General features: G+C 44.7%; 1 protein-coding gene across 1 annotated transcript in view; it reads left to right on the forward strand.

Annotated features, from left to right (window-relative positions):
• spata20 (spermatogenesis associated 20) overlaps positions 1–14,441 on the forward strand; it is a 49,037-nt gene extending 34,596 nt beyond the window's left edge. The window contains exon 16 of the mRNA XM_069156158.1: positions 12,817–14,441. Within this exon, the coding sequence (XP_069012259.1) occupies positions 12,817–13,005 (189 nt within the window). The 3' untranslated portion in view covers positions 13,006–14,441. The remainder of the gene's footprint in view (positions 1–12,816) is intronic.
• Positions 14,442–16,588: the final 2,147 nt, after the last annotated feature.

Here is a 16,588-nt window from a genome sequence, read left to right on the forward strand (position 1 = left end):
GTGATCCATTTGGCGAAATCGTTTCTTTTTGGGTCCTTTTTCGTTGCTCCTGGTACCCGTACCGTAACGCCACCGATGGTCGCACAAGCCCAGCTGCAGCTAGCTTGACCGGTTTGGTTTTAACAAATGAAGCGATGCTAATAATTTAGGAAACACATGACTACATCGATATCTTTTTTCAGCGGATATCCTACTTACGACAAAACTGAGCTAGCTGAGCAGTTTTTTTTGTTTCTATGTTGTATTTATTCAGTTTGAGAAACCCCACGATCTCTACAAAGCAAAAAAACGGACTAGAAATGGTCTCTGTTGCTAGGTGGTTGCTAAGGGTTGGCCTACTTCGTGGGGTGGTAAACATTGCATACGTTACATACGAGTCCACTGACGTGACTGATTATTTTCCAGCTGTTAGTTAAATCCCATGTATTGCCATGGAAACAGAGATCGCACTAACAAAAGGTTTTGTATTTTGAATTGCCTCACAATATTAACACACTTTGATTACATATTTTATTTGGTTGGTAACTTGTGTCATCGCCTTATTACACACAAGGGTGTGCTTTTTAACGTGACTGGTGACACGAGCAAACGCCTCGGTCATCACCGCATCACCTCTGGTGTGGAATAGAGGACAGACGGGAGACGGGAAGGAAGGCGTGTGGCCCTTTTTAGAGGACAAAGAGACCTTTTGAAAACATCTGCTGAGGGAAACAAGTGGGAATCCCTAACAAGACCTTGGAGACATGGGGAGAGAATTAGCAGCGGGACGCTGAGTGATCGCAGAGAGACGGAAGGAGGCAGACGGGTGGAGACAGAAAGCCTCGTCAGAGGCTGATAACAACACAGCGCGAAGGAGGATGAGAGCTCGGCGGTCTCACAGTCCTCCTCGATGAACTCTGAACCCCCTTTTCCTCCAAACTGCCACCTTGCCGCTGCTCTCCTCCTCCTCTCACAATCATCTCCGTTCACCCATTAAAGCTCCCTGTGGGACTGTGTGTGTGTGTGTGTGTGTGTGTGTGTGTGTGTGTGTGTGTGTGTGTGTGATTTGTGTGCTAAGAATTGATTCTTCTGTTCTCTGTTAATGACCTGCTAAGCCCAATGACCAGCCGCAGAGCAGAACCCAGGTTGATTGACAGCTGTGGGAAAAGTCCCCGATGGTTCGCTGCCCGCAGGCCGCTCGCTCATCCGCTTTCCTTCTTATTTTGTCGTCGAGCTTTAAAATTCACTTTCACGTAGCCTTTATCTCACTTCGTTCTTCTTAAAAGTGTTCATCTGAGATGTTACATGCGCCTCCGTTGAGTGATTTTTCTCCCCCATCTTTCTGTCCAGTTAATTCCCCCACGTGTCCATACATCCATACATCTATGGGGGAAGTGCGCGTCCACTCGGGGTGCAGCAGAGAGTGGGACAGCTTCAGCGGTGTTGTTTGATATAATCGAACGGTCGGTCTGTACGTCTGCTGCAGTCGAGCTTGACGCTCCACTTATCCACATCTCAGCTCCGTAAATAAAACCCACGCTGAGCAGATAAGATGCCTGTGTGTGCATACAAACACACACACACACACACACACACACACACACACACACACGCACACACACACACACGCACACACACACACACACACACGCACACACACACACACACACACGTACGGAGTTGCCCACGTGTTCACCTCACTCTGTCACTCCCTCTTTATCTTTATAGGCTGCGAATGTTTTCCTCTGACGTAATCAGGGATGCAGTGGCGGTTGACTGAGTTATCCGAGTTGAGTTTAAGCACTGTGGAGTTGGTGAAGGGCTGCATGACTGGGAAACTCTACGAGGTGTGATCAGAACGACTGTTCCTGTAGCGCATGAACGCAGTGTAGCACGGTAAGGCACATAGAGCAGCAGAGGGCGGTAAAACTTTCTGGTGTAACTATTCCAAGTCGTGTCGATCAAAACATACAATGTATATAAAATTGGACGTAACTTCTGGGGACTGTAAAATGAGGCCAATGCGGAAGTGCAATAAACTGCGATACCACTGAAGGCCACTAGGCTCCAAAAAGCCTCCGACTCCATAGACTCCCATTCAACTGTTCTTATGAAATAAAAAGTCAATAACTTTTTTCCATAAGTTCTTATGGTGTTGTTGGCTAAAGTCTGTCCTTCTAATTAGTTTTCTGGCGGTCCATCTGAAAATAATTTATCATTAATTAGATATTAAGCCTCAAAAAGCCTTTTTTCGGTGGCACGTCTGTTTGATTGACAGGCCTGTGGTGCAGTCAGGTTTCCGCTATTGGTGGGCGGGGTGTATTGTCCTGTTGCTAACCTCCTACTGTGGTATTTGAAAAAGTGAGATTGAATAACTTCTGTATTAACTTAGAAACACTGAAAAACATGTTAAACATAAACATATGGTCTCAAACCTACACGTTAACTTTTAAAAAGAACCTTTGAAAACTGCTGTAACGGAACAGTCTGTGTGGCCACATATACTTGGAAGCACTCAAAGGAAAGCCAACATCTCCTTGGCAGTCAAAAGAAGGAAAACTGTTCTGAGCATTTTGTTCACTGACAATGCCAAGACTCAATTTGCATTTACACGTACTGGAAGGCTCTCTGTTGAAGAACATCCTGCTTCTACAGTCTCTGAACTACAAGCAGTCCAGGAAGTACTGGGCAGCTACTCCACATGATTTTCTTCAAAACTGTTTGGATTGTGTTCTCACTGGTCTTTAAAGCCAGCACTAAAGTAGTAGTCCACTTTCAACACAACTAAAAAGGATGTTAAATTAAAAACAATATGTATCATTCAATAATAAAATAGATGTAAATGTGTCATGGCTTTTGGTTACATTTATATCATGTATTTAAAAAGCCCATGTATTGCTAAAAAAAATAGTTTGGTAAAAAAATAGTCAAGTCAATTACTGTATGTAGCTTTGTTTCACAGATTTGCCTCAAAGGGCTTTAGATTCTGTACAATACATGTTCTGTTGTTAGGTCTTCAAGCTGTTCGTTTTTTACGTACACGTTTGCTCTTTTTTTCAGGAATTCTTCCAAATTTATATAATTTTTCCTCAATCAACATCAATAGTCTTGAGAAAATAGTTTTCTACTGTTAGCGGACAGACAAATATTGACACATTTCAGTGGATTGCAGAGCTTTTGCCTGCAGTATTTGAGCCAGATGTCCAATCACTGACTTCCTGTGAAACAAGAAATCCTGAACACAACTTCCTTTCTAAAGTTTTCTTCTTGTAGGATACAGGATAACATTTCACCGACATGCAGTAAATAGTGATTCTTTTCTATGCATGAATGTTTGACCTAAATTCAAAAATCAAAATTGCTGTTAAAAGAGTCGAATGTTCACATCACAGGTTTTTTTTTATTTACTTTTTATGTATCTAGAAACAAGACAGGTTTTTGATTATGCTTGTTAGAAATGTTTTTGGGTCAAATACTACAGATCTTTTCCTTGAATCATTCAGTCCCTGTGGTTGTATCTTTCTAAATGTTTGAAGGCAAAATCCTGATATCCTAAGATGTCTTAAAAACAGGACATAAATGTGTACTGTTTGTGAAAAGAAGAAAAGGAAACAAAGGAAAGAGGGGAGGAAAAAAAAAAAAGCGGTCTGTGATTCTGTAGTACATTTTCCCCTCTGGCAAACCTCCGTTTCTCTTCTTCACACCCGCCTCTGTTATATTTTCCCTCCTTCTGTAAATGAAGCAACGTTTACTAAGTAGTTTAGTGCCGTCATTAATAGACAACATATGTCTGTGCATTACAGTAGCGTGAAATCAGCTATGGGCTCGGCAGATGATTTCCTCCACAGAGTGATGTAACAGCCGTCACGTTGTAGTGCCCGTTGTGTTTTTTACACGACATAAGACTCAACGTCTCCACCCGCTTAAGTTTTCAGTTTCCTGTGATGAGTTGGGACGGAAGCTGAATTTTAGATCCGTTGTACAGCTGAGAGATAATGAAACACCTGTGATGGAGTCCTGCAGTTTCTGACCTCACACATTCAGACAGTTCAATTCAGATTGGTTCTCAGGGGTCATTACTGTTCATCTGACCCCGACTGCAGAGCAAGAGCACCTGAAACGAGAGCCAGGGTCTCTGGCAAGGACCGAATTATTAATACGTATATTTGTTCCAGTCACTTCAAAAGAACAAATCTGTCTCTTTTTCCACTTTTGCGTTGGTAAGTTAGGGTGTATTTTTTTTTTTTTTTTTTTAACGTATATGAATTGTTGCGTTTACAGTGAGTGATCGTTGGTCCATCAACAGGCCTCAATCACGTTTACGTTTTTTTTCCCGCAGATGTTCCCAGCTGTGTTCTTTAATATTTAATAATCCCATAATCCTCCGTCCATTCATTATCTATACCTGCTTTATCCTGAGCAGGATCACACCCATTCACAACTACCGGCGATTAACAATCACCAATCAACCTAAAATGCATGTTTTGGGATGTTGGGGGGAAATGAAAATTTCAAGAAAATGACTCCAAGAGAAAGCAAAACTTGTGTTGTTGTGAATTGGAGGAGCTGTTGCAGGAGGCGGACAGCTAAAGAGCTGTCATGATTAGTCGCGTCAGCACTGGATGTAAAATTCAAAAGATGCACGGGATGCCGCTGCTCGTTCAGTGAATGCTGTTTTAGGAGAAAGGCAGATAACCGGCGAGGTAAAAAAACAAAAACAACCACCCACCCACCGAGTGCTGCTCCAAGTTCCTCCGGCTCCATAGACTCCCATTCAACTTCACTCATGAAATAGGAAGCCAATACATTTTCTCTACAACTTATTTCAGTGTCGTTAGCTAAATTCTTTCCTCCTTATTAGTTTTCTGGCGGTCCATCTGAAAATAATCTCGTCATTAATTAGAAAATAAGCTTCAAAAAGCTGCGTTTTTAGCGGCGTGTCTGTTTGATTGACAGGCCTGCGGTGCGCTAACGTGATCACTATCAGTGGGTGGGACATTGTTGGGTTTGTTATCAGGTCAAATCACATCCACCGTTGCTTCCACCCACCCAGCTCGTCACGGTCACTTATGGCTGCAACCTGCTCCGAACTAACAAGATGGCAGCGGCGAAAATCCGAACTTGAGGCGTCACACCGGCCTTTAACAAACTAATGGGTAACGTTACTGCTGGTTGCCGCTTGATCCTTACTAAAAAAATAATTTCATCAAGGGAGTAGTTGTAGGTCTGATCTTAAGTCCTTGTACTTAGAGCTAAACAGGCCAAGAAGTCAACAATGTATAGCTCAAGAAGTGACGACGTGCGCAGGGGTTGGTCAACCTTTAGCTGGGCTGCTAACACTGACAGTGTTCTGAAATGTTTCTGTGTTGGAGATTTATGTAATGGGTCTGGGATCTTTCTAAACATCTAATCTCATCCTTGGAACATTTACATTTGATCACCTTCGCATTTTAAACTTGACGTGACTTTTACAGGAAGATTCCTTTCGATCTTAAAACGCAACATAAACCGATGAAGTATGCCGTAAGTGTCGGGGCCCGATGGACGAGAGAGGCTTTGAATTCTGCTCAGACAACAAGGCGTCCTCACATCTCGCTGCAGACACTGTTGATTTAGTGAAGAGGTTCTTGTTCAGACTGTCAGCAGCTGAGAAGTGATGCCCGGTGTGACAAAGCACAGAGCTCACCGCCGCCGCAGGCTCGCCCACTCCGTCTCACTCAGGTCGCAATGCAAACAAGTATGTGTGTGTGTTTACATTTTGTATATTTTAAGTTTAAGAAATTATTTTAAGATCTATTCGATTTTTTTTTTTTTCTCTCTTACCTTGATATAGTTTGTTTTCTTTCAGTGAAAGACCAAATGTCACTAAGTGAAGTTATTTGAATATGCGTTCCCCTGTGGGAGTTCTCTGAGAGAGTTGGTCACAGAGTTTGTGGATTGCCGCCATCCTTTGTAATATCTCTGCGTGTATCAGGTCACTGTGGGAAAGATAGCACATCATTGTGGATTAGGATGATTTTTGCATTAATAACTCCATATTTAACTTAACTATTTATTAGTATTAAGCTTTTCAGTTGACTCTTGAAAATGTTGGACAGCCTAAAGGTCATTTTTTGATTTTGTGACTTGAGACGTCTTTAAAATGTTACATCCCCCCCCACTCTTCTGTAGTGTAAGATTTCAGTCATAACCTTCCCCTCTTGCCAATGACCTGAATCCTTTTGGATGTGAATTGTAGAGGTCAGCGTACAAGAATCATCCTGCGTTCTAACAGCTGCCGTGCTGCTTCCCTCCTCTGTGGGGAACGTGTTGAGCTGGATCTGATTTGAGATTTTAAGTTGGCTTCTATATTTCACAATGGGAAGTTGCGTATGTAATAGTTCTGGCCTAAATGAAATTGTTGGTTTAAATATTCACATATAAAATCAAAAAGTGCTCACAAACAGTCATTTCTGATCTGCAGACTTAAAGGCACGATTGGTCATATGAGGAAGGACGAGGTGCTCGGTAATGTAATGTAATGTCATGTAATGTAATGTGGTGTTTGGCCGTGCAGACCTCTGAAAGTCGGCACCGGTATTTCAAAATGAATGCAAAACTCAATTGTGAGCCGGGGAAGTGAGAGTTGACTCCGGCGTCAATTCACCAGCTCACCATCGGCGTCGCCAGTTTCCAAAATGTTCGTACGCCTGGTTCAACGTCCCGGTACGGATTCACAGTCTCCCGTCAAGTTTGTTTTTATAGATTCCAACTTTTTCCTGGGGAATCACGTACGCATCTTCACGTTTCGTGTCCACGACAATTATACATTAGGTGACTGCGAATCCCTCCGTCCCGTATCGCAACCTCTGTATTTCTCAGGATCTTTAACTCGTGTATTCATATTTTCCCCTGAGATTTGTTTACCTGTCTGTACACTCAGACGTAGCCATCCCATTCTGTCACGCATCACAACATCCTGGACCGTCTCTGCCCCCCGGAAACGAGCATATTTACTGTTGTGAATAATATATATCAAGTGTATTGACGGGCAGCTCTTCAGGCGCTCTCAGCCTCATCCTTCTTGTTGAATCGTATTGATGTCCTCGAATCAATCTGTCTGCGCTATCAGTCTCTCGTTGCTTCAATTTCTCTGACCTTTTCTTTCTTTTGAAATTTCTCCTGCCCATTGCTCTCTCTCGCCTCCCTTCCTTCCTGCTGAAAATTCAGCCGGGCGAACGAAGCTGAGGGTAAAAGTTTGAGTCAACGGATGACTGATACCGTGGCAACGCCCGACTCCCTCCGCTGCCCAAATTTGATGTCCGAGGGTGAACGTGTGTGTCTGTTTCCGTCCCGGGGCGGCCGTCCAGATGCCAGCTTGTTATGATGACTGAACTGGTCCCCTTTGTGTGTGTGTGTGTGTGTGTGTGTGTGTGTGTGTGTGTGTGTGTGTGTGTGTGTGTGTGTGTGTGTGTCTGTCTGTCTGTATGCCTGTGTGTGTGTGTGTGTGTGTGTGTGTGTGTAGGACAAAACAACAGCGAGGAGGCTGGAGGAAGTAAGTCTCCTCTTGCCTGGCTGCACACGGAGAACTCGCAGGCAGCGTCATCACTCTTCCTCATGTATGACAGCGGCTCTCAAAAGTGAGCATTGTGTGTTCGTGGTTGTTTCTCTCCCTCGCTGACAGAAGTCGTCCCCCCAGAGTCGTGCGCACGGTCGCCGGGTTACGCGTTAAAACATCTCCCGAAGCTCTGTGTGTCTGTGTCTGCGTGTGTGTGTGTGTGTGTGTCTGCGTGTGTGTGTGTGTGTGTGTGTGTGTGTCTGTGTGTGTTACTATCAGCGCAGGTACACTGTGCTCTGTTTAAGTGTCTGAGCTCAGCTGGTTTGGCAGAATGAGAGAGGGAGTGTAGGAGGGAGCTGTCAGTGGAGGGACATTTAACGGATGGGAGTTGTGTGCGTCTTCATGTGTGTGTGTTGATGTGTGAGTGTGTGTCTGTTGATGTGTTTGTGTCAGGGTTGCCCAGAACACGGGGATTAACCCTGTGGGAGTTTGACTGCGCTCTCATGTGTAGCCAACTGTGCTGTCTGCCACAGTTACACACACACACACACACACACACACACACACACACACACACACACACACACACACACACACACACACACACACGCTTGCTTTGTGGTGAACCGAATACAAGACCACACACTTTGCATTCAGTCCATCACCTTCACAAGCCTTGTGTATACATTCACACATAATCTGTCTCCCTGTTGTTCTCCATCATTCACACACACACTGGTCCGGTCCCCGGGGGGGTCAGTGCCGATAGTATTGTTGTGACACAGACAGACAACAGCGCAACCTTTAAGTCGAGGGCGCGTGGCTGGATGCGGTCTGAGCCCGCAGAGGGACCGCGCGAAGCTGACAAGCAAAGAGACGAGTCGAGGCGGAGAGGAGAAGGTTCAGCGTGGTTGGGGAAATCCTCAACCGGTCTCCATAGCAACGGTCGCACCATCATGACCGCATCCCATCATGCTGCTTACCAGTCGTCTGTCGGTTTGTGTGTGTTTTTCATATCTAAAGATATCCTGCCAGCTGCACATGAAGCCATGGTTTCCTTTGCCGTGCCAGTACAGGTGGTGATTCTCGGGTGAACCACTGTTGAAAACAAGACGAGATGAAGCGACATCACTTCATCACCGGCCTCCGAGGAAGAATTGTAGTGCGTTCGGTAATCGAAACGGAAATACCTCACCTCTGCCGAGACGTTCTTCACCAGCAGGAAGACGGCCGGCGTAGCCCAACGACAGTTTCTTGGCATTAGAGGTGCAGATGGCTGCCGGCACAAATGAGCATCTAAATGGCCGAATGGAGCTCTCGAGGCGCCACTGAATGAGACTGCGAGGCTCATTGAGACGGGATGGAGAGGATGGAAACAGTTCTGCATGGTGGCCTGGGTGGATGCTGGCTGTCAGGCCTTTAGAGGACAGAGGACGAGTGTCTCCTAATGGACCACTGTGTCTAATGACCAAGGAAAGATTCCCGGTGAAGGCAGAATGAGGTGTACCTGTGAGGCACTGGTTAGTTTAAAGCCACCTGTACATGGCCGCTGCCTGAATATCGCTCACAGTTTCATTTTTAACTGTGATTGTAGTCTTGAAACCCTGTTAGCATTAAGGTTTGAGGTTTGATAAGACAATTGAAGTCCGAGTACGAACAAGGTCGAACAAACCCAGAACTTTCATCCGGGAGTTGGAGGACATGACAAAGAAAAAAGTCCAAATGGATTTCATGACTTTTTTTTCCACCCAAACGATGGTTTTCTCCTGACCAAGTAGATTTGTTGTCTTAGCCTCACCAACCAGCGACCGGGTTCCATTTAACCCAAACCGTGATCTTTCTCCAATGCTAACCACATGGTTTTAGGCCTCGCTTTGCATCTATATGAGACACCCTGGTCGGGCCAGCAGACGACATGTGTGCGTGGTTAAGATGAATTGGTTGGACTGGGCGGAGCGGGGGACAATCAGCGGGGCATCCGACATATAATATCTGCCTTTCAAACCTGACACCAAAGAGATCTTTTAAAATAACTGAAATAACACCAAGTTTAAGAGTTCACGAGAACACCAGCGGCTCTGTGAAGCCGTACGTACACACAGCGGCGCTCCGAACGATAGCTTTACATTGGCGTGCTACCATGCTGGATATGACGGTTCCCGACGGGCTGATGATGAGCAGGCGTTACGTCTCGCTGTGTTCACGATTGGAGTTCAGCATGTTAGCACGCTAACGGTTGCTAATTAGCTGGAAACACAAAGTACATCTGAGGCTGGCGGGAATTCCTCCAGTTGTTTACCACAAGAGGAAACCTCGGGGTCGTTAGGGTGTCAGTGTGGACAGACTGACTGACAGCTGGGGAAATACATCTTAAATATTACATACATATAAACTGTGACCACAGTTGATTCTTGACCTTAAACTGCTGCTGACAAAACAATCTGAACTCAAAATCCACTTCACCAATTTCCATTATTTTGAACCTCTGACGCTTCTCGTCTGTGTCGACTCGAACAATCATTTTGACCCTGTAAATGAGATTAGGATTTGTTTGACCAAAGAAGGCATACAACATATATATAGAGGATACATAGCATCCAAACAGTAGTTTACGTTGTCAAAAAAAATACAGTAGTTTTGAAACAAAATGTGATTTAATTCAGCAAACGTGATGAAATGAGTAAACAAGGTTCAAAATCTGATCCGACACTGATTGCCGGCTCTCGGGTAATTCATCTTCTTTTGTTTCAGCATGTTTGACTTGGTACGAACACGTATTGAGGTTGCTACCTCACCCCACTGTGGAAAATAGTCTCTTTTAGAATATCGTCTTTGAAACGAATTCATTCTGCTGTTGATCTTTTGTGGCAGAAACATCTTTTCAAAATCTTCACGCAACTTTTTGATTTAATGCTTTAATTATTTGGGGTTTCGGTGCCGTAGCTGCTGTGAAGCTATAACACGGTGTGTGTGTACTGCGGGGTGCAGCTCCGTTCATCCATCAAGCCTCCAGTCATCAGTATTTGTGTATCCTTTAATGCGTTCTGACTGACCTTCAGTCAATCACAGCGACAGACACGTCCGTCTCCTCGCGAAGCTTCACCTGACGTGAGATACATCACCGAACCTCCAGCCTCACGCGCGCCTCTTTTCCGTCTCCTCCCTCTTCGGACTCGTCTCGTCATTTTTTTTGTCTGCGCTGGTTTTTTATGTTGTCATTTCTCACTCAGTTGGGACCCGGGGTGCTGCAGGGCCGGGAGGAAATGACACGTGTTTGACAGGAAGCCGCTTCAGGGACAGACAGGGCAGTAACCTCTTTAACTTCACTCTGCTGGCAGCTGCCCAAGACCACACACACACACACACACACACACACACACACAAAGACTGGCAACCTCTTTAACTTCACTCTGCTGGCTGACCACACACGCACGCACACAAACACACAAGCATACGCACACACACACACACTCACACACACACACAGAGAGACTGGCAACCTCTTTAACTTCACTCTGCTGGCTGTCCAAGACCACACGCGCACACACACACACACACGCGCACACACACACACACACACGCACGCACGCACGCACGCACGCACGCACGCACGCACTCACACGCACACACACACAAGCAGACACAACGACTGCAACCTCTTTCATCTGCTGTTTTCTGACCTTCAGCTGTATTCACACACTTGTCAATAGTTCTGGATATTAAATTCTTGGTTTGGATGTGACGCAGCAACACTGACGTCTGTTTTTGGTGCCACCAACACATGAAGCACATTTCTGTCCACACGCTCTATTCTCTGCAGTAATACTTTACTTGAAGGGGTTTGCATAAGACCTGCATGACACCTGAACGTCATGAGCATGAAAAAGTCTTTATGAATGTTTATCGGGACTCTCACATCTGAAAGTCCCGATCAAGGTCAGATGGAGGTTCATGTTTCTGTTACGTTGTAAACATTTGATCCGGTTACTTTTGGTTTCACGAGCGCAGTAAAGAACTTTGCAGAACATAGCTACTTCCTGTCGTCGTCAGCTGAGTGGGCTGCGTCTCCCTGTACTCCACAGCGATTGGTTTGTTTGTTTGTTGTCACTTCAGCTGTAGCCTCTTCTATTATTATAGCAGTACCACCAGCAGTCATACCTCTTTGCATTTTTCACCCAAAAAAATTCAAGTTGAACTTCAACCTCTTTGTCGGACCAAATCGCACTTAAATACTTGGTAACTTTGATGAAAGTGACACTTTCACTGACATTTATTCACATAGCTGAGCTCCACCAAACCAGCTGAATAAGCTTCTTTGATGTGAACAATAACAAAATCCCAAAAGTGTTAATAGTTCAAAAAAACTGAACCGCGGTCCAGTTGGATCCGGACCGAGACCACGGAATTTGGTCGGACCATATTTTGGGGCCTCTGGTCTGGTCGGTGGTGTGAAAGCACAGAAATCAGAAACACTGAATGACAAGTCATTTGTTTATGTTTTCAACGTCATGTCAGTGACACCCTCTCTAGTGAAGGGTTCCCTCTTTTTACTCGGCTGTGAGACCACCGCAGCGACTGAGCCACGAGTCGTTGCGTGGTTTTTTTGAAGGAATTATTTTGGCTTATTTTGGCTGAATGTTTGTGATTCTTCTGGCTGTGTTAAAGGAAAAGAGAGATTGATCGTGATCAAAACGAGATGATCCACTGACCCCAAAAATGTTTTAAAGATGTAATTACACTGAATCTTCTTCCCTGACAATAACATTCATCTTTAGTGACTGTGCTGCTGCCACGCAGAGAAAAGTCAAAATAACGCTGACAATCAAATCTCAAAGAAAATATTACCGCAGCAGCGCACACTGAAACAAATTGACAGGATTTTATTTTTTTTCTTTATCAACAATCAGTCAATTACAGAAATAAAATGTATTTACTCTTGTCTTGATCTTCTCATTTTATATTTCAGCTTCTTTGCTTCTGTCTTGTTTGGTCGTCTCTTATTGTCCTCACAAAACATTTCCAGGTTTCCTAAAGCTTAAATTATAACGGGACAGGTGTGATTCAGGGATCTGAGTGTGTGCATGTGTGTGATATGACAGTAGAGCGAGTGTAAAACCACTGCCAGGCAGCAGCCAGTTCACCTGAAATGAATCCGCCTCATACTACACTCTTTGGTCAAAGGAAATTATATTTACTCCATTTTATGTACTTAACTAACAATATTGTTAATTGATACAATCACTAATGTCTTTGTTGGCTGCTAACATTTCCTGTATTTCGATTGCGGTCGGTCCTGATAGGTCTTGATGCTCACCGATGGAAACGTGGACAGTTTTCTGTGCCAGCGTCTGCCCGCCCTCTCCTCCATGTCCCAGCTGGGTGGTGTCGCCACGGCCCACGTCTGCCAGGACTTCACCTGTTCCCTCCCCGTCACCGAGCCGCAGGAACTACGCCGGCTGCTCCAGGACGGGACCGCGGAGGCAGAGTGATAACCGACTGAGATTTAACAGGTTGTGATGTCTTCAGATCTGCAGCTTTAGCCTAGCTTCTTTCTGCTGTTAGTGAGTCTGGCTCTGCCCTCATTGAATACTAAGGCTTTAACAGGTGATTATGATACGTTGGTAGGAGTAGTTACCAGGACGTGATCGGAGCATCTCTCCTTCCGCCAGTCCTTCCAGGTCTGTAGCTCCAGCCTTTTCTTTATTAGCATCACCAGCTCAGTATTACCTCAAATATCAGCTCGGGTTTTTATTTCAGCAGACTTTCAGCGCACCGTTGATCAGTTGAGTCGGATTTAAATTCAGGTGTATAAATGTCCTTATCAGGAAATTACGCACTGCAGCATTGGCAGCCTAATAAAAAGACTGTCGGCACAGAAGTCAACTTCAGACTGCTAATGGAGCCTAACATGAGACCACATGGATGAACTGGACCCGTAACATTTTGTAGATGAAGCGAGCTGTTGTCCTCTCCTTGTCCTGAGTTCCAGATCCCACGCTCATGTCCCGTGGATCTGACAGTGGAGGCCGTCCTGCCTGTGTGTGTTTATGTTTATCAAAAAAGGTTGGTTTAGAGGTTTGTATGTAACGATGTACGCACAGTTTCAACCAGGAGTCTCCATCCTTTTTTACTCCCAGAGCTGCGTTGACAAAATGAAAATGTCTGAAAGCTGATCAACATTTATTCACATAGCTGAACTTCACCAAAAAGTATAGCTTCTCAAAAAAATCTTAGATTTTACGTTTTCGGTCGAGAGCAGGGTGGGTTTATTTTACAATTACACAGATGTGTTTTAAATGCCTACTGCAGTGCACACAACTTGTGTGTGGCCACACTGGTTTGAAAAGTGTCAAATGATGCGTTCTGATATAAGATTCAACTAATAAAATCCAGTGTTTCGCCTTTGATTGGGACCCACTGCTCCTTCTGAAAGAAACAAGTCGGCCTAGTACATGGCTGCAGCCTGTGTGAAACTGGAGGGCTTTTAATTTGAAAAATTGTGGCGTTCAACCGACCTGCGGTGTAACTTTGTTCTCTCACTCACTCAGTGACACTTGCTTTATAGCGCTGCATTGCTTTTGCGCTCCAGCTAAAACAAATATTGTATTTATGTTATTGACCAAATTAATGAACACCTGTTTGTTTCCAGCTCAGTGTGAGCCTTCAGCGGGCGAACTGCTGGTACCTCCCGAGCGCCAGGTTGAAGACTCCTGGTTTTACTGTCTGCGTTTGATTTAGTCGAAGTGAACGAGCCTCCGTTCACCACCGGCTCTCGCTGGTTTATTTATCCGTCATCTCACAAAAGGATTCTCCTCCACTGCGTCAGATACTCACTTCATGTGAAATGTTACCTACAGGTTCAGACATGAAGACTACACCGCATGTATACGCACAAAAATAAATAATAAACAGATTTGTCTCACGAGCAGCGGCCATTTCATCTTTGGAACGGATTTGTTTGGGTGTACGACTGTTTGTTTTTGGTTTTTTTTTTAATAAAGTTGCATTGTTAACAATGTAAACAATGATACAAATTTAAATCGCAGAGAAGAATAAGTGACCTGATGTGTTGTGTAGTTTTGTGATACTTTTATGTTGTTCCTCTGTGTGCGAGTCAGTCCAGGATGGAGAAAACTCCATCAGGAAAAGGGAGTGAAGGAGTCCCAGCCGTCTGCCTTCTCTCTTCTGCCGCGCTATAAATACTCCTCGTACAGACAGAAACCCTCAGCTGGGTTCTTCCCCCTCATCTCGTCCCCCTGTAGGCTGCACCGAAGGTAATGTCAATGTTGTGCGGCTGTGTGCTGTAGCAAGAAGGAGGCACATGGGAGGGTGCGGTTTTGTGTGTGTGTGTTTGTTTGTGTGCGCGTGTAGAAGAGACAGATGGACCGCTGATGTTGAGGCGAGGGAGTTCGTCTCGGAGGGTGCCGCTCCTAGAAGACGGGAGGAAGGACGGCAGCAGGTGTGAGGTTTCCATCGCGATAGGACGGCGTCGGCCTCGTATCCCTCGAATCCCCAAAACACCTCGACCATCTTGCATTTCTTCTCCTCGAGGAGGAGGGGGAAGTCGTTTTTTTGGCAGGCGGCTGTGGAAGAACAAGAAATTGCCAAGAGAGGAGAACAAAAAAATAAACAGGGTGAGGAGGAGCAACATGAGGCGCAGAGATAGACGGGTTAGAAAATGTTCCATTTTATCTCCGGAGCGTCCCAGCCTCACTTTTCTGAACCTGTCAGATCGGGAACAAGTCAGGCTTTTTTTTTTTTCTTTCTTTTCTTCACTTTGGGAGCTCCTTTTCATGTATATCCACCAAAATGCCTCCACAGTTTTATCCCCTCCCCTTCTTCCCTCCCTCAGTGTCTCATCCTATCATCCTCTACCAGGTTGGGACCCATCTATCTTTTGGTTGCACACACACACCCGTCTCCCAACAGCTCGGCTGTGCTGCAGCGCTCTGAGCATGTTGGAGCTGCTGTCTGCTCATTTATTCAATACTTTCCTGCTCACACACACACAAACACACAAACACAAACACACACACACACACACACACACACACACATATAGCTGCATCATTTGTCATCCCCCCTCCCCTCTCCAATTCCATCACTCCTCTCATTATTGTTCGCCACTAATTGTTTTGATGAGCTGCACAAGCTAAATTTTAATTAGCACTGAGATTAGCGGTTGACCCCCGCTAACCTGCCAGCCCCCGCTCATTACGGAGCTGTAATCTGCACGCCGCAGATCTGACTAGATATCAATTATAACTTTTGTGTTGCTCTTCTGACAGCAAACAAACAGCTCAAACAAGTAGCAGCGATGAAACGAAAAGTGAAAAGTAAAATCAGAGGTCTGGACTACGAAACAGGATTTGAGGTTAGCGAGATAACTTCAGGTTTAAATTTGGATTTTCAGGATTGCGAAGGTAGTTCAATTCTTACCAGGATACGTCGCCATGGTAACTTAAGATGCTGAACTCACCTGCTCTGAAGCAGGTTAAATTCAAGATAATAGATCAACCTGTAAAAAATGCACGGCCTTTGAAGTTTTTATTTCCTCTTTTGCTCTCCAGTCTGAATAAGGCTAAAGTTGTCAAAAAATAACCCACAAGAGCAATCATCACATTAAAATCAATGGGACATTTTCAAACACTCTGTTGAAAATTCATATCACCATCAATAAACTGTGGGTGTCACAATTGTGTTTCCTGTTCAGAATAGAATTGGACGTAATGTAGTTGATTGTGTAATTTGTATTCATGTATAAACTGCATTTGTGCGTGCGTGTGTGCAAATAATGAAGTGAAGGTACATTTGTAGTGTTATTTTTTGGGGGGGTAGATGTGTGTGCATTATTTAGCCTAATGTCTTATTTAGTGTGTGTGTGTGTGTGTGTTCACTTCATGATTTTCTTCTGGTTCTTGAATGCACATTATTGGTGTCACAGTGTGTGTGTGTGTGTGCGTGTGCGTGCACAACAGTCTATGTTTGGGATGAAAGCAAGTGTCTGTAAAGAAAGGTTATCTAAGGTTGTGTGTGTGTGTGTGTGTGTGTGTGTGTGTGTGTGTGTGTGTG

The sequence above is a fragment of the Embiotoca jacksoni genome, unplaced genomic scaffold (genome assembly GCF_022577435.1).
Source record: "Embiotoca jacksoni isolate LCO1_2020_lvr unplaced genomic scaffold, fEmbJac1.0.p SCAF_20, whole genome shotgun sequence".
Taxonomy (NCBI): Eukaryota; Metazoa; Chordata; class Actinopteri; family Embiotocidae; genus Embiotoca; species Embiotoca jacksoni.